General features: G+C 46.3%; 2 protein-coding genes across 3 annotated transcripts in view; one reads left to right on the plus strand and one right to left on the minus strand.

Moving 5' to 3' along the window:
- Nucleotides 1–18,918, plus strand: part of LOC134936364 (3',5'-cyclic-AMP phosphodiesterase 4B-like) — a 943,065-nt gene that overhangs the window by 201,191 nt on the left and 722,956 nt on the right. The gene's annotated exons all lie outside the window — the stretch shown is intronic.
- LOC134936365 (uncharacterized) overlaps nt 11,974–18,918 on the minus strand; it is a 166,070-nt gene continuing 159,125 nt past the window's right edge. The window contains exons 2-4 of the mRNA XM_063931377.1: nt 13,582–13,641; nt 13,294–13,506; nt 11,974–12,677 (exon numbers count right to left, since the gene is read on the minus strand). Of these exons, the coding sequence (XP_063787447.1) occupies nt 12,010–12,669 (660 nt within the window). The 5' untranslated portion in view covers nt 12,670–12,677; nt 13,294–13,506; nt 13,582–13,641 and the 3' untranslated portion in view covers nt 11,974–12,009. The remainder of the gene's footprint in view (nt 12,678–13,293; nt 13,507–13,581; nt 13,642–18,918) is intronic.

Here is an 18,918-nt window from a genome sequence, read left to right on the forward strand (position 1 = left end):
TAAAATCTTATTTTCTCTAACGTCCTAGTGGATGCTGGGGACTCCGTCAGGACCATGGGGATTATACCAAAGCTCCCAAACGGGCGGGAGAGTGCGGATGACTCTGCAGCACCGAATGAGAGAAACTCCAGGTCCTCCTCAGCCAGGGTATCAAATTTGTAGAATTTTACAAACGTGTTTCCCCCTGACCACGTAGCTGCTCGGCAAAGTTGTAAAGCCGAGACCCCTCGGGCAGCCGCCCAAGATGAGCCCACCTTCCTTGTGGAATGGGCATTAACAGATTTTGGCTGTGGCAGGCCTGCCACAGAATGTGCAAGCTGAATTGTACTACAAATCCAACGAGCAATAGTCTGCTTAGAAGCAGGAGCACCCAGCTTTTTGGGTGCATACAATATAAACAGCAAGTCAGACTTTCTGACTCCAGCCGTCCTGGAATTATATATATATATATATATATATATATTTTCAGGGCCCTGACAACGTCTAGCAACTTGGAGTCCTCCAAGTCCCTAGTAGCCGCAGGCACCACAATAGGTTGTTTCAGGTGAAACGCTGACACCACCTTAGGAAGAAACCGAGGACAAGTCCGCAGTTCTGCCCTGTCCGAATGGAAAATTAAATATGGGCTTTTGTAAGACAAAGCCGCCAATTCTGACAATCGCCTGGCCGAGGCCAGGGCCAACAGCATGGTCACTTTCCATGTGAGATATTTCAAATCCACAGATTTGAGCGGTTCAAACCAATATGATTTGAGGAATCCCAACACTACGTTGAGATCCCACGGTGCCACTGGAGGCACAAAAGGGGCTGTATATGCAATACTCCCTTGACAAACGTCTGGACTTCAGGAACCGAAGCCAATTCTTTCTGGAAGAAAATCTACAGGGCCGAAACTTGAACCTTAATGGACCCCAATTTGAGGCTCATAGACACTCCTGTTTGCAGGAAGTGCAGAAATCGACCTAGTTGAAATTTCTTCGTGGGGCCTTCCTGGCCTCACCCACGCAACATATTTTTACCACATGTGGTGATAACGTTGTGCGGTCACCTCCTTCCTGGCTTTGACCAGGGTAGGTATGACCTCTTCCGAAATGCCTTTTCCCTTAGGATCCGGCGTTCAACCGCCATGCCGTCAAACGCAGCCGCGGTAAGTCTTGGAACAGACATGGTACTTGCTGAAGCAAGTCCCTTCTTAACTCCCGAGGCCATTAGTCCTCTGTGAGCATCTCTTGAAGTTCCGGGTACCAAGTCCCTCTTGGCCAATCCGGAGCCACGAGTATAGTTCTTACTCCTCTACGTCTTATAATTCTCAATACCTTGGTTATGAGAAGCAGAGGAGGGAACACATACACCGACTGTTACACCCACGGTGTTACCAGGACGTCCACAGCTATCGCCTGAAGGTCTCGTGACCTGGCGCAATACCTGTCCCGTTTTTTGTTCGGGCGGGACGCCATCATGTCCACCTTTGGTCTTTCCCAACGGTTCACAATCATGCGGAAAACTTCCCGATGAAGTTCCCACTCTCCCGGGTGGAGGTCGTGCCTGCTGAGGAAGTCTGCTTCCCAGTCGTCCACTCCCGGAATGAACACTGCTGACAGTGCTATCACATAATTTTCCGCCTAGCGAAAAATCCTTGCAGTTTTGCCACTGCCCTCCTGCTTCTTGTGCCGCCCTTTCTGTTTACGTGGGCGACTGCCGTGATGTTATCCCACTGCATCAATACCGGCTGACCTTGAAGCAGAGGTCTTGCTAAGCTTATAGCATTATAAATTTGCTCTTAGCTCCAGTATATTTATGTGGAGAGAATTCTCCAGACTTGATCACACTCCCTGGAAATTTTTTCCCTGTGTGACTGCTCCCCAGCCTCTCAGGCTGGCCTCCGTGGTCACCAGCATCCAATCCTGAATGCCGAATCTGCGGCCCTCTAGAAGATGAGCACTCTGTAATCACCACAGGAGAGACACCCTTGTCCTTGGATATAGGGTTATCCGCTGATGCATCTGAAGATGCGATCCGGACCATTTGTCCAGCAGATCCCACTGAAGAGTTCTTGCCTGAAATCTGCCGAATGGAATCGCTTCGTAATAAGCCACCATTTTTACCAGGACTCTTGTGCAATGATGCACTGACACTTTTCCTGGTTTTAGGAGGATCCCGATTAGCTCGGATAACTCCCTGGCTTTCTCCTCTGGGAGAAACACCTTTTTCTGGACTGTGTCCAGAATCATCCCTAGGACCAGCAGACGTGTCGTCGGAACAACTGCGGTTTTGGAATATTTAGAATCCACCCGTGCTGTCGTAGAACTACTTGAGATAGTGCTACTCCGACCTCCAACTGTTCTCTGGACCTTGTTCTTATCAGGAGGTCGTCCATTTTCTTTGAAGACGAATCCTCATTCCGGTCATTACCTTGGTAAGGACCCGGGGTGCCTTGGACAATCCAACGGCATCGTCTGAAACTGATAGTGACAGTTCTGTACCACGAACCTGAGGAACCCTTGGTGAGAAAGGCAAATTTTGGGACATGGAGGTAAGCATCCCTGATGTCCCGGGACACCATATAGTCCCCTTCTTCCCGGTTCGCTATCACTGCTCTGAGTGACTGCATCTGGATTTGAACCTTTGTAAGTGTTCAAATATTTCAGATTTAGAATAGGTCTCACCTAGCCTTCTGGCTTCAGTACCACCATATAGTGTGGAATAATACCCCTTTCCTTGTTGTAGGAGGGGTAATTTTATTATCACCTGCTGGGAATACAGCTTGTGAATTGTTTTCAATACTGCCTCCCTGTCGGAGGGAGACATTGGTACAGCAGACTACAGGAACCTGCGAGGGGGAAACGTCTCGACATTCCAATCTGTACCCCTTGGATACTACTTGTAGGATCCAGGGGTCCTGTACGGTCCCAGCGTCATGCTGAGAACTTGGTAGAAGCGGTGGAGGGCTTCTGTTCCTGGGAATGGGCTGCCTGCTGCAGTCTTCTTCCCTTTCCTCTATCCCTGGGCAGATATGACTCTTATAGGGACGAAAGGACTGAGGCTGAAAAGACGGTGTCTTTTTCTGCAGAGATGTGACTTAGGGTAAAAAACGGTGGATTTTCCAGCAGTTGCCGTGGCCACCAGGTCCCATGGACCGACCCCAAATAATTCCTCCCCTTTATACGGCAATACATCTTTGTGCCGTTTGGAATCTGCATCACCTGACCACTATCGTGTCCATAAACATCTTCTTGCAGATATGGACATCGCATTTACTCTTGATGCCAGAGTGCAAATATCCCTCTGCGCATCTCGCATATATAGAAATGCATCCTTTAAATGCTCTATAGTCAATAAAATACTGTCCCTGTCAAGGGTATCAATATTTTTAGTCAGGGAATCCGACCAAGCCACCTCAGCTCTGCACATCCAGGCTGAGGCGATCGCTGGTCGCAGTATAACACCAGCATGTGTGTGTATACTTTTTAGGATATTTGCCAGCCTCCTATCAGCTGGCTCCTTAAGTACGGCCCTATCTGTAGATGGTACCGCCACTTGTTCTGATAAGCATGTGAGCGCCTTATCCACCCTAAGGGGTGTTTCCCAACGCGCCCTAACTTCTGGCGGGAAAGGGTATACCGCCAATAATTTTCTATCGGGGGAAACCCACGCATCATCACACACTTCATTTAATTTATCTGATTCAGGAAAAACTACAGGTAGTTTTTTCACATCCCACATAAAACCCTTTTTTGTGGTACTTGTAGTATCAGAAATATGTAACACCTCCTTCATTGCCCTTAACGTGTGGCCCTAAAGGAAAATACGTTTGTTTCTTCACCGTCGACACTGAAATCAGTGTCCGTGTCTGGGTCTGTGTCGACCGACTGAGGTAAATGGGCGTTTTACAGCCCCTGACGGTGTTTGAGACGCCTGGACAGGTACTAATTTGTTCGCCGGCCGTCTCATGTTGTCAACCGGCTTGCAGCGTGTTGACATTATCACGTAATTCCATAAATAAGCCATCCATTCCGGTGTCGACTCCCTAGAGAGTGACATCACCATTACAGGCAATTTGCTCCGCCTCCTCACCAACATTTTCCTCATACATGTCGACACACACGTACCGACATACAGCACACACATAGGGAATGCTCTGATAGAGGACAGGACCCACTAGCCCTTTGGGGAGACAGAGGGAGAGTTTGCCAGCACACACCAAAACGCTATAATTATACAGGGACAACCCCTTATATAAGTGTTCCTCCCTTATAGCATTTTAATATATATTCATATCGCCAAATCAGTGCCCCCCCTCTCTGTTTTAACCCTGTTTCTGTAGTGCAGTGCAGGGGAGAGCATGGGAGCCTTCCCACCAGCGTTTCTGTGAGGGAAAATGGCGCTGTGTGCTGAGGAGAATAGGCCCCGTCCCCTTTTCGGCGGGCTTCTTCTCCGGAGTCTGTGATATCTGGCAGGGGTTAAATACATCCATATAGCCTCAAGGGCTATATGTGATGCATTTTTCGCCATACAGGTATTATACATTGCTGCCCAGGGCGCCCCCCCCCGCGCCCTGCACCCTCCGTGACCGCTGTGTGAAGTGTGCTGACAACAATGGCGCACAGCTGCAGTGCTGTGCGCTACCTGATGAAGACTGAAAGTCTTCTGCCGCCTGGTTCCGGACCTCTTCAATCTTCAGCATCTGCAAGGGGGGTCGGCGGCGCGGCTCCGGGACGAACCCCAGGGCGAGACCTGTGTTCCGACTCCCTCTGGAGCTAATGGTGTCCAGTAGCCTAAGAAGCCAATCCATCCTGCACGCAGGTGAGTTCACTTCTCTCCCCTAAGTCCCTCGATGCAGTGAGCCTGTTGCCAGCAGGACTCACTGAAAATAAAGAACCTAAAAACTTTTTCTAAGCAACTCTTTAAGAGAGCCACCTAGATTGCACCCTGCTCGGACGGGCACAAAAACCTAACTGAGGCTTGGAGGAGGGTCATAGGGGGAGGAGCCAGTACACACCATGTGATCCTAAAAGCTTACTTTTTGTGCCCTGTCTCCTGCGGAGCCGCTAATCCCCATGGTCCTGACGGAGTCCCCAGCATCCACTAGGACGTTAGAGAAATCAGGATTCAATGCACAGTTAAGGTGTGGTTTACATCTAGTTATATCTGGCATCAAGAGAGGAATCACTTCTGCCTCTTCTTCATCTGAGGTATTAGGCAAAACAAAATCAGCAAAGTGCTCAGTGTGTTGAGTCCCAATTGGTTCAATGTCTCACTGATATTCTAGATGGGGGAAGTCAACCCGGGCTGTCCACATCGCGAACCTAAGCCTTCTACTGCTACCTCATTGGTTGTGTCATGATGTGAATATAGTTGGATGCACAGTGATATCTATGTAGTGTTCTGTAACTGGGTTGTGAATGGTGTGTCTGTGCTTTTCCTTCCCCCTGTCCTGTGCAATTTGCATATGGGCGTCAGTCCGTGGCTTTCATGACACATATGTCATACTTGATAGTCTCCCTTGGAGGGCGTGGCACCAGTGACCCACCTCCCTGTGAGAGGATAAGGTTTGACCCAGATGGTCAGAAGAAAACGAAGTTACTATGAAGAAAAAACTTGGTATTTCAAACAGGAAAGGTGTCTGTACAAGCATACTGTCCAAATTAGAATTTCTCCTCTCTGGAAGAAGCCTAGAGAGGATGCAGATAACCATTCTGGGGCCGGGGCTCTTTACATCATTAGGCCTACCCAGTGTCGGACGGGGGCATGAAGGGCCCACCAGGGGAATGCAGTGGTAGGGGGCCCATGTTTAGGGGTGTGGCCGGTCTCTAGAGGGGGTGTGCCCACTGCCCAGCCACCACATTGGTTTGCCTAACCATTTTGCAAGTGTTGGTCCCCTAGATAAATATATACAGTAAATACTGTAGTGCATGAATGATAATGTACTAGATTAGTAACAGTACAGTCTGGTACCTGATCCCTAGAGGAGTGGGTGGGCCCCCAGGCAGTGGGGCCCACCGGTGGTTTCCCCTGTACCCCTGTGGGCCAGTCCAACCCTGGACCTTCCCCTGTCACAGCAAAATGACATGAATCAGGGGTCTGTTTGGAGGGGACAGGGCTAAAATTATGCAATTCTTCTGAAATCGTGTCATGGCCACAATCCTACGGACCCATGATTCCCGGTATTATCTCCCCATCCTGCCCAATTTACTAGGAAGAGGGCTGGATGCAGGAGATCCATCTATTCTTCCAAGAGTCTGGGGGACTGCCTAAAAAAATTGTGAGTCTCTTGGACTTTCCTGGAGAGTAGGTAACTATGAGTTCATGTGGATGGACAAAAAAGAGCTTAGCACTTTGGGCCTAATTCAGACTGGATCGCTGCAGCGGCAGCGATCACAGTCTGAATCCTTTTGTGGAGTGCGTGTGCGCAGCGGCCGCACTGCGCGTGCGCACCCTGGGAGCCCAGTAAGATGCTAACAGCATTTCTGGGCTGCGATCGCCTCTGCCTGATTGACAGGCAGAGGCGGTTGCGGGGCGGGAGGGGGCGAGCCAACGGTGTTAAAACGCTTTTGGTGTGGACCGGACAACGGAAGTGTATCTGGACTGTTGAGGGGATGGGCTGCGATGTGTGACGTCACATGCAGCCGCTGCGACCCAGGACACGGCGAGTAGTGGCCTGCCAGCGCACAAAAGCAGCGCTGGCAGGGAGCTACTCGCCAGGTTTAAAATCATCGCCACTGTGCGATGCTTTTGTACCTGTGCGGGGTGGGGGTAGGGCCTGATATGCGGAGCGGACTAGCCCTGTGCTGGGCACCCCCCCCCCCCCCCCGCATGTCAGAGTAAATGATCATCTACGATCAGATCTGAATTACCCCCTTTGTCTACAGCACACAGGCTGTGAAAACTCAATCCATGTAACTGCAGCCAGACCACAGTTTGTAGTTGATTATAGTTTCATAGTATATGGGGTAGATTGATCAGATCAACATCTGTCAATCTACCCCATAAGTCATAAAAGGGGTAAGACTTTTCCTGGCAAAGTTTTTACCCACCTATTGGACCAAGCAATTTGGAACAATTGTATTTTATATTAAAAAAATGAAAGGTGTCCAAAACCATCTACAATTTAGAGTGGAGTTGCAGATTGAAAATAACCATTCAGAAGAGGTGACAACTGCAAAACGGGATCGGCCAGGAACCAGTGCAAACCCCTTACAGCTGACCGAGAGGCACTTCCCAAAATGTGTTCCGCCAACAGAGGGGACAGTTGGCAAGTGCTGTTTGTGGCCAACATGATACTTCTGCGAAGAGCGTGATGATGGACGCGCTGTACCTTGTCTTAACATATATCATACAAAAAAATATTTCTGAATTTTTTTTTTTACTAAAATTGTGTTAATAAGTGTTAAATAGATGTTACTAATCTAAATCATTCATGAGCAAATTCGTTTATGCAACCTGCTGTTACTGCAGTTTTGTTGCCAGTTCTCCTTTTCTAGCATTTTTAGATAAAACTCATTGTCACATACAGTATAACCCTTCCCTAAAGATGAGTATATCAATCATGGCGCATGCAGCCTTTTTTGCAAATCTATTCCTGTTTCCCACATACAGTACATGCAGATGTTGTTTGATGTTGTTTTTTTTTTTTTTCATCTAGCTTACTTAGGACTAGAGAGGCACATAAACCAGGAAGGAGGCACAGCTTAATGAAAAGGCATCTTAAGAAAGTGCAGCAATCAAATGACACATACAAAGGCCAATGACATCATGAGGGAGCAGTGCTGTTAGCTGGGGGCCTGGTGACACATTCTGTGCTAGTGAGGAAAGGAGACATCTGTTCAGGAGACAAATGCTGAAACGTAACATTTATAAGTGTTATTTGTAAAGTACAAGTGGGACTAGTTAGTCTTTCATACATATGGTAATAGAGAATTGAGTGGAATACAGTCTATGGGGAAGATTCAATTGGAAGAAAGATTTAGCGAGGTAATAAAACCTTGCTTACTTTGTGTCAAATTTTGAATTACCGCGGGCATGCGCGCTCCCGATTATTCAATTAAAAAAAGTGGTCACATGGTTTTCAGCACTGAAAACTCGACGACACATAAAAAGTAAAAAAAACACTGGTCTGGAGGTCTCCGCAGCTCCTGGTGGTCTGCTCTCCATCTTCCAACTGGGGGGCGGGCTGCAGGGAGTCTCTGGGGCTGCTGGGAGGCTCTAGGGGTGCTGGGAGATGTAGTTCTCCCAGTGGCCAGCTCGGGGGGGTTCACACATACACACATACACACTCCACTAATTGCAGCCTTACATTAAGTATAATTGCAGCCTAACCCTAATTACAGCCTTACACTAAATATAATTGCAGCCTAACACTAACCCTAATTGCAGTCTTACATTAATTATAATTGCAGCCTAACCCTAATTGCAGCCTTACACTAACTATAATTCCAGCCTTACACTAACATTAATTGCAGCCTAACACAGCTTTACACTAAATATAATTGCAGCCTAACCATAATTGCAGCCTAGCACTAACCCTAATTGCAGCCTAACCCTAATTGCAGCCTAATACAAACCCTAATTGCAGCCCAAGCCTAGTTGCAGCTTATCCCAAACCATAATCGAAGCCTAACCCTAATTGCAGCCTAACACTAAATATAATTGCAGCCTAACCCTAACTGCAGCCTAACCCTATCCTTAAATTGTTGTTGTTGTTTGCATAGTCAAACACTGTGAAATTTAACACCTTCGATTAGTGGGACATTTGCCTCAGCTCTAGCTGTGTTAATTTACCATAGTATATATGTAGCTTCAACCATGCACAGCTGTGCGTGTCAGCTGTGAGTTCCAATACTCAAAGCGTTCCTATCTCTAAGCGTTTTGATAGTGAACAGTTTAAAAAAACAGTCGAACAAACATTGAACAACATCAAGAAAGAATTCAGGAACTTATGTGGACTCACCAAACCTCTGCAACGAAATCAAAGGACCAGGCCTACTAACCCTCTGGCAGAGAACATCATTAGTGCCTTACAGGCTTACCCCTCAAGGTGAGCAGGGAGCACTGGGGGGAAAAGCACCAAGGCCAGGCCCAGCAGGGTCATTTTCATCGGATTTTAGTGTGCTCCTCACATTCTCATACCCCCCCTCCCCACTCCTATGAGACCAGGATGATTTCCCTCCTTTCGTTGTTTACCTGCAAAGGTGATCTCACCATGTGCTTTCTTTAAAAAAAAAAACCTGTGTGGAAGTATGCACTTCCACCTCACACAGGTGTACTGTGTTAGGGTGCACTAACACAGTGCACCCTAAATGGGGGCCTCTGATGGTTCCTCTGCGGGCATGATGTGCCTCACGTGGATTGTTCATACAGGTTATATCATACAACTACACAAGTGCCTATTTTCCCATGTATGCATTGGGCCCATGTATGGCTTACCTCCCACAGTGTAACCTTCATAGTGCGCCCAACATGGCTGCTCATCTGGTACGCTTGTGGATGAGATGAAAATACATGGACCTGACAGTTTTGTTGGTACCCTACTCTGAACGTTAGGACGCTGCAATCACCGTCATTTTGTGTCATCTCTTTTAGGGGTGGACTATTCCACCCAGGGTAATCCTACGCAGTGAGCCCAAGATGGCTGCCACACTTGGTACCCTGTGAGGGTGGAATACACAACCCATGGAAGTTATTACCCAAAATGTCTACACCAATCCTGCATTATGATTACTCTATGCGTTCTAGGTTTTCATTTTTACGTCTGTGTGGCCTGTGTATTGCTGTATTAGTCTTCTATATTATGTTTATTGTTTTGATGTCTGTAAAGCGCTTTGAGTCCTGTTTGGAGAAAGAGCGCTATATAAATAAAATAATTATTATTAATAACTCTGTTCATGAACCCATTATAATTTTTGGATCACATAACATTATAAATGAGTTCAAAGATGGCGCCGCGGATGGCTGCCTCGGTGCTGCTCTGCAAAGCAGCCTTCGTTTTTACATGTGTAATACATTGGGGTAAATTTACTAAGCTCCCGATTTTGACCGAGATGCCGTTTTTTCATCAAAGTGTCATCTCGGTAATTTACTAAGCAATAATCACGGCAGTGATGAGGGCATTCGTAATTTTTTGCAAGTCCAACAAAAAAATTACGAATGAATACACCATCGGTCAAATTACGCCTGTTTAGATATGAATCTCGGTCATTTACTAACCATTCGTAATTGTAATTGCTGCCGCAAAAATGCATTCGCGGCCGCGAAAAATTACAAATCGTAATTTTTTCCTAAAAAAAAACGCGCCAGCCTTTGAAAACCGCGTTTACATGTGTACTCAATTATCCATTACTCACACCTGAATGTTTGGCCCTATAAAAGTGTTTCAGGCACATTCTGAACTTCTCTCACTCTGAAATGGCGGCTGTGGTGTGTGGCAATGGTTTTTTGTTTGCTGTGGGATACCTTAGACTGCTCCATGAGGCTTCCAGGAATCAGGCCCAGGTAAGTGAACATGGTCAACAGGTTGTCCAGGTACCGCGGAGGCTGCGCCAGCCTCGTTTTTTTAGAGGGCGTTTAAACTTAAATGCATTGTCCGATGATAGGGTCATACAGATGTTCCGCCTAAATAGAAACAACATTTTCCACCTGTATGACCTTGTCAAACTGGGCATAGACCCTGAGACAGCACGCTCTCGCTCTGTCTCAGGCCTACACAAACTCCTGGCTGTGTTACACTTTATGGCTACTGGGAGCTTCCAGGCTGTGGCAGGCGACGTCATTGGTATCTCACAGCCCACCTTTTCAAGATATTTGATGCAGGTGAGTCTAAAAATACATATGCGGTTATGTCTAAGTGTTGCTTCTGGAAGTTGAAACAACACAGTATTGTAGAGAATACCTAACATGACACTCACCTTAGCTTCTTGAATGTCCACTCAGGTTTTGGATGTGTTGGAGCCACACATTAAAGCCTCAATCTGCTTCCCTACCGAGGAGTCGGAGTGGAGTGCTGTCAGGGTAGCTTTCTATGAGCTTGCTGGCATGCCCAATGTGCTGGGGGCCATAGATTGCACACACGTTCAGCTGAGATCACCTAAGGGACGCCAATATATATACACTAATAGGCATCTGGCACAATCAACTAATGTCCAGGTGGTCTGTGATGCAAACATAAAAATTATGAGTGTTGTTGCAGGTTACCCTGGTGGCTGCCATGACTCCTTCATCCTCAGTCAGTCATCGCTCTTTGATAAATTTGAGGACGGACAAATGCCTGATGGCTGGCTGTTGGGTATGTTTTAAATGTTTTGTGTGTATGTCTTTTAACCACAAACTAGAGTTTGGATGAGGTGAAAGAATAATCTTACATATGTACTAATGTTGACTATATCTGTTTTTCAGGTGATGGTGGTTACGGCTGCTACTCTTGGCTTCTTACTCCATTGTCCCAACCTGATTCTCCTGCTGAACACAGTTACAATCATGCACATAAGGTTACGCGGAATGTGATAGAAAGATGTTTTGGTGTGCTGAAGTCACGGTTTCGGTGTCTGGATAAATCTGCCGGCCTTTTGTTGTATAGTCCCTCAAAGGTGACTAGAATTGTGTTCTGCTGCTGTTTTCTCCATAATCTGTGTTTAAGTCAACATCTTGCACATGATGAGGGAGAAAGCAGTCAGCAAGCAGAGGAGTTAGATCCATCTGGTGACAGTGTGAGTACAAATGTAGGGAGGCAGGTACGGCAAGAAGTGATCCAGCGATATTTTACAGGTCAGTTTTTTTAGGCTGTAATTATCCTTGACTAAACACTTTGCACTACTTTCTATTGTGTTTTTTGTAACTTACTGTTTGTTGTTTAGAGTGGAGTGTACATTGTGCTTAGTTTATGCTAAAAAAACATTTTCAGTCATTTCCCATGAAAAACATACATACATACCGAGCTGCTTCGACAATGTTGGAGACGGACACAGGAAGTTGTGTGTTTGTCAAATACCAAATTTTATTTGTTAATTAACATTGTTGTTACTTTTTGCGCTTGTGTGTGCTGGGTGCTGGATCACTGGCACGTGCTCTTGAGGAACGCCGAACAGGGGAGGTTACTGGCGTTTGGATAGGGGTCGTGGTCCCCGAGCTGGAGGTTACTTGCTGAGCTCCCATCAAAGAAATATTGCTGCTTAAATTATTTAGGCTGGCAATCAGCTGAGTGTTAGTAGCAGTGTGGCTGGCTACAATCCTGGATAAGGTCTCATTCACCACTTGATTGTGTTGAATGAGCTGAACGAGGGCCTGCTGATGGCGCTGTTGCTCATCTATGATTCGGGATAAATGTGCAAGCATTTGGCTGTTGTCAGCCCTAATTTGCTCCATTGAGGTAGCCATTCGCCCAACTTGTACTATCAGTCTGCCCGAGTTGCGACTAATACGCGGTAGATGATGGGGCAGACTGGCAAGGTGTTGTGTATGTTTGGTCAGGCTGGCATTGCTTTGGGCCTGTTGGCTTGTCCAACTGGCCCAAAAATCATCTGGAATTTGGCTTGGGGGCGGAGCTTGTGCCAGTTGGGGACTGATGGATGCTTGGGGTATATCCTGCAACTGTATTGGCTGGCTTGGCTCAACAGGTGTAAGTTGCAGTGTGATGGTTTGCTGTTGGTCTTGGCCCTGCTGGTCCACGTCGGCCATCATGCTGTGCTCTGTATGGGGTGGGCAACATGCAATGTTTTATGTTTTTTATTTAAACAAGGCTAATGCTACACATTACTACATTCCTAATACTCCATTTTTGATTTTTTAACACTTGATTTTAACAACTTTTAATATTTTTAAGCTATTAAAAAATATATACCAACACAGCCGCAAACATAGACAGATTTGCATAATCCTCACCTAACTAACTCCCCTCCACAGCATTACACTGTTAGATTCCCTCCCCTGACCACGATATAGACTACTTACCTGTCTAGTCCAGAGGAGCCGAGCAAGTAAGCCATCTACATACTGGACAGGTGCGAGGTGTGAACACTAAATTTTTATTTATAATTTATTTTAAAAATTAATTGTCTTACTATTTTTAATAAATGTGCACGTGTGTGTGCTTAATTTTATTAAAAATATGAACTTTTATACAAAAGATGTTGTCGAGAACATCCACTAAGACCTTATATAATATTTTTAAAGCACCTTTAGCAATTGAAGACGGAACAACACATTGCTTGTTCGGGAAAACATGTAAACTCCAAACCAACAAACAACATATTAACTGTACTGTGTATATTATTGCTTATGTGTTTTATTTCTGATTTTACTCACCAGATAACGGAGGTGATCGGGCCTCATCACTCTGAGAACTCGCCAATAGTGCCAGTGGTGGCTGGGGTGACACTGCCGAAAGTCTTCGCCTGGGTGGGGATGATGGAGCCGCAGAATCCGAGCCAAGACGCCGTGTCTTGCTTGGCCTCCTGGGTAAGTGGCCCAAGCCCTGTGATGGGCGCCTTACATGAGCTCGGCTTCCAGAAGCAGAACCTATGTGCAAATTATAAAATTAATTTTTTGTACTTCTATGTGTTTTCAGAATATGTGACTACAGTGAAGACTTACCTGCAATCCCAGCCTCATCCTGACTTGTCTGTGGCCTGTCTGGGCGGCTGGTCTGTGTGACTGTTGAAAAAGGGAGCCAAACATTATTACCATGCTTTGTGTAAAAACAACCACTGCAAAGCATTATTGTACTGTAACCATCTATTAGGTATTGTTTAAACACATTTTGTACGCTTAAGAGCTTCTAGCTTCATGCTTTTGAGTAGAATATCCAAATGTCCATGATGTGGCACACAATAAATATGTTAATTTTTTGTTTTTTGACTCATATATTGCAGAGATTGACTACTTGCAAATGTTTAAATAATGTAATGTGTCAAAAATTGCACCGCTTTTCTTTTTTTTAAAAAAACAAACCATTTTTCTTAAAGCACACAACACAGATGTTCAAGCATTATCGCCAAAAATTTAAAAAAAAAAAAACGCTTTAATTTATAAAAAACAGTGCACATGTTTTAGCACTAAAAATAATTGAATAAATAGGCTAGGCAAGGTGAAAAAAGCACATTCTAAACACAAACACACCTTAAGGGAGCATAGGCCTGCATTATGTTTTTTTCTAAAAAAACAAACTTTACACTTTAAAAATGACATTTTCAACATTTAGTGGACATTTTTTAAACAATCGAACAAATCAAACTTACCATCCTGCGTGGGTCGGTCCGAATCCCGGACATGAGTAGCAGACACCACTTCGGCAGGAATCAATGCCCGCACAGGCTCCTCCCAGTCCCGATAGCTTGCACGGAAAGGTGGCCCACCTCCGGTTTTACGTGCCGATTTGGCCTCTTTGGCCATCTTGGCCTTGACACGCCGCTTAATATCATAAAATCGCTTGCGGCACGTGTCCTCAGTCCGCCTCACCACACCCTCACTATTCACAGCAAGTATGACTTGACCCCACAGGACAGACTTCCTGCGGGAGGACACCTTGGCAGCATCCTGACCAAACAATTGGCGATGGTGCTTCATCAACTCATGCACCAAAGCCATGTTTTCAGCATAGCTGAACTTTATATTCCTGCCAGTCTTGGTAGTGGTGCGTGGCTGCGGAGCCACAACACCATCACTATCACTGGAAAATACAGCAACAGGCACCCCCTCCTCCTCCTCCTCACTAACCTCCTCCCTCTCACTACCCCCCTCCACCTCACTACCAGCCTCCACCTCACTACCAGCCTCCACCTCACTACCAGCCTCCACCTCACTAACCTCCGCCACCACACTGACCTCTGAGTCGGACATGACAAACAACAAAAAACACTGAAAAATCAAAACACAAAACACTCCTCCACTACTCCTACTACACACCACACAGCCAACACACACGCTCACTCACTCACTCACAAACAATGACAAAAGACTGTAAAAAAAAAACAAGGACAAAAAAATAGACAAACTGTGAAAAAACAATACTACAAATATCACAAGACTACTAACACACACAGTACAGCACTCAACAATCACCAAACTCCTCTCCAAATCCACCAAAAACTCCACCAAACTCACCAACTCCAAATACACCTTCCTCTCTCCTCTCCACTAGCTAAACCCACGAGGTGCGGAGTGTTTGGGGCGGTTTTATACTAATCTGCACAGACACTCCTCCTTCACGAATACAACCAATCACGGCCGCGTGACGTAAACGAAACTTAGGAGTAAAAACGCGGCAGCAATTTCCAAATCACTGCCGTAACAGACTTGTGACGCAGTCGTAAAAAAAACACAACAACGCGGCCGCGAAATAGCAAACGCGGCCGCAATCTATAGCAGAAAAGCACGAATGACATCGACATCGGAAGAAACGGAAATTACGAATACGACAGCTTAGTAAATTAGTCGTAATCAATTCAAAAAGTTGCAATTTTGCACTGTCGATGTCATTCGTAATTGTACTAGGACATGATTTTGGAAAATACGAATCTTAGTAAATGTACCCCAGTATGTCTAATATGTTGAGCCTATCGTACAGTTGCAGTGTTTAGTATGAACTCATACGTGTAATATTTCTAGTGATGTGCACCGGAAATTTTTCGGGTTTTGTGTTTTGGTTTTGGATTCGGTTCCGCGGCCGTGTTTTGGATTCGGACGCGTTTTGGCAAAACCTCCCTGAAATTTTTTTGTCGGATTCGGGTGTGTTTTGGATTCGGGTGTTTTTTTTACAAAAAACCCTCAAAAACAGCTTAAATCATAGAATTTGGGGGTCATTTTGATCCCATAGTATTATTAACCTCAATAACCATAATTTCCACTAATTTTCAGTCTATTCTGAACACCTCACACCTCACAATATTATTTTTAGTCCTAAAATTTGCACCGAGGTCGCTGGATGGCTAAGCTAAGCGACACAAGTGGCCGACACAAACACCTGGCCCATCTAGGAGTGGCACTGCAGTGTCAGACAGGATGGCACTTCAAAAAAAATTGTCCCCAAACAGCACATGATGCAAAGAAAAAAAGAGGCGCAATGAGGTAGCTGTGTGACTAAGCTAAGCGACACAAGTGGCCGACACAAACACCTGGCCCATCTAGGAGTGGCACTGCAGTGTCAGACAGGATGGCACTTCAAAAAAATTGTCCCCAAACAGCACATGATGCAAAGAAAAAAAGAGACACACCAAGGTCGCTGTGTGACTAAGCGAAGCGACACAAGTGGCCGACACAAACACCTGGCCCATCTAGGAGTGGCACTGCAGTGTCAGGCAGGATTGCACTTCAAAAAAATTGTCCCCAAACAGCACACGATGCAAAGAAAAAAAGAGGCGCACCAAGTTCGACTAAGCTAAGCGACACAAGTGGCCGACACAAACACCTGGCCCATCTAGGAGTGGCACTGCAGTGTCAGACAGGATGGCACTTCAAAAAAATTGTCCCCAAACAGCACATGATGCAAAGAAAAAATAAGATTTTACTTACCGATAAATCTATTTCTCGTAGTCCGTAGTGGATGCTGGGGACTCCGTCAGGACCATGGGGATATAGCGGCTCCGCAGGAGACAGGGCACAATAATAAAAGCTTTAGGATCAGGTGGTGTGCACTGGCTCCTCCCCCTATGACCCTCCTCCAAGCCTCAGTTAGGATACTGTGCCCGGACGAGCGTGCATAATAAGGAAGGATATTGAATCCCGGGTAAGACTCATACCAGCCACACCAATCACACCGTACAACCTGTGATCTGAACCCAGTTAACAGTATGATAACAACGAAGGAGCCTCTGAAAAGATGGCTCACAACAAGAATAACCCGATTTTTGTAACAATAACTATGTACAAGTATTGCAGACAATCCGCACTTGGGATGGGCGCCCAGCATCCACTACGGACTACGAGAAATAGATTTATCGGTAAGTAAAATCTTATTTTCTCTGACGTCCTAGTGGATGCTGGGGACTCCGTCAGGACCATGGGGATTATACCAAAGCTCCCAAACGGGCGGGAGAGTGCGGATGACCCTGCAGCACCGAATGAGAGAACTCCATGTCCTCCTCAGCCAGGGTATCAAATTTGTAGAATTTAGCAAACGTGTTTTCCCCTGACCAAGTAACTGCTCGGCAAAGTTGTAAAGCCGAGACCCCCGGGCAGTCGCCCAAGATGAGCCCCCTTCCTTTTGGAATGGGCTTTTACCGATTTTGGCTGTGGCAGGCCTGCCACAGAATGTGTAAACTGAATTGTATTACAAATCCAGCGATCAATCGTCTGCTTAGAAGCAGGAGCACCCATCTTGTTGGGTGCATACAGGCTAAACAGCGAGTCAGATTTTCTGACTCCAGCCTTCCTGGAAACATATTTTTCAGGGCCCTGACAACGTCAAGTAACTTGGAGTCCTCCAAGTCCCTAGTACCCGCAGGTACCACAATAGGTTGGTTCATGTGAAAAACAGAAAACACCTTAAGGAGAAATTGAGGACGAGTCCTCAATTCTGCCCTGTCAGAATGAAAAATTAAGTAAGGGCTTTATATATGATAAAGCCGCCAATTCTGACACACGCCTGGCTGAAGCCAGGGCTAATAGCATCGTCACCTTCCATGTGAGATATTTTAAGTCCACAGTGGTGAGTGGTTCAAACCAATGTGACTTTAGGAAACTCAAAACAACATTGAGATCCCAAGGTGCCACTGGGGCACAAAAGGAGGCTGTATATGCAGTACCCCTTTTACAAACATCTGAACGTCAGGCACTAAAGCCAGTTCTTTCTGGAAGAAATTCGACAGGGCCGAAATTTGAACCTTAATGGACCCTAATTTTAGGCCCATAGACAGTCCTGTTTTCAGGAAATGTAGGAAACGACCCAGGTGGAATTCCTCTGTAGGGGCCTTCTTGGCCCCACACCACGCAACATATCTTCGCCAAATGCGGTGAAAATGTTTTGCGGTTACATCCTTCCTGTCTTCGACCAGGGTAGGGATGACTTCATCTGGAATGCCCTTTCAGGATCCGGCGTTCAACCGCCATGCCGTCAAACGCGGCCGCGGTAAGTCTTGGAACAGACAAGGCCCCTGCTGGAGCAGGTCCTTTCTTAAAGGTAGAGGCCACGGGTCTTCCGTGAACATCTCTTGAAGTTTCGGGTACCAAGTCCTTCTTGGCCAATCCGGAACCACGAGTATCATTCTTACTCATCTCCCTCTTATGATTCTCAGTACTTTTTGTATGAGAGGCATAGGAGGGAACACATACTCTGACTGGTACATCCACAGTGTTACCAGAGCGTCCACCGCTATTGCCTGACGGTCCCTTGACCTGGCGCAATATCTAGTTTTTTGTTCAGGCGGGACGCCATCATGTCCACCTTTGGTTTTTCACAACGGTTTACAATCATGTGGAAGACTTCCCGATGAAGTCCCCACTCTCCCGGGTGGAGGTCATGCCTGCTGAGGAAGTCTGCTTCCCAGTTTTCCACTCCCGGAATGAACACTGCTGAGAGTGTTATCACATGATTTTTCGCCCAGCGAAGAATCCTTGCAGTTTCTGCCATTTCCCTCCTGCTTCTTGTGCCGCCCTGTCTGTTTACGTGGGCGACTGCCGTGATGTTGTCCCACTGGATCAATACCGGCTGACCTTGAAGCAGAGGTCTTGCTAAGCTTAGAGCATTGTAAATTGCCCTTAGCTCCAGTATATTTATGTGGAGAGAAGTCTCCAGACTCGATCACACTCTCTGGAAATTTTTTCCTTGTGTGACTGCTCCCCAGCCACTCAGGCTGGCATCCGTGGTCACCAGGACCCAGTCCTGAATGCCGAATCTGCGGCCCTTTCATAGATGAGCACTCTGCAGCCACCGCAGAAGAAACACCCTTGTCCTTGGAGACAGGGTTATCCGCTGATGCATCTGAAGATGCGATC

The sequence above is a fragment of the Pseudophryne corroboree genome, chromosome 6 (assembly GCF_028390025.1).
Source record: "Pseudophryne corroboree isolate aPseCor3 chromosome 6, aPseCor3.hap2, whole genome shotgun sequence".
In the NCBI taxonomy this organism is placed as follows: Eukaryota; Metazoa; Chordata; class Amphibia; order Anura; family Myobatrachidae; genus Pseudophryne; species Pseudophryne corroboree.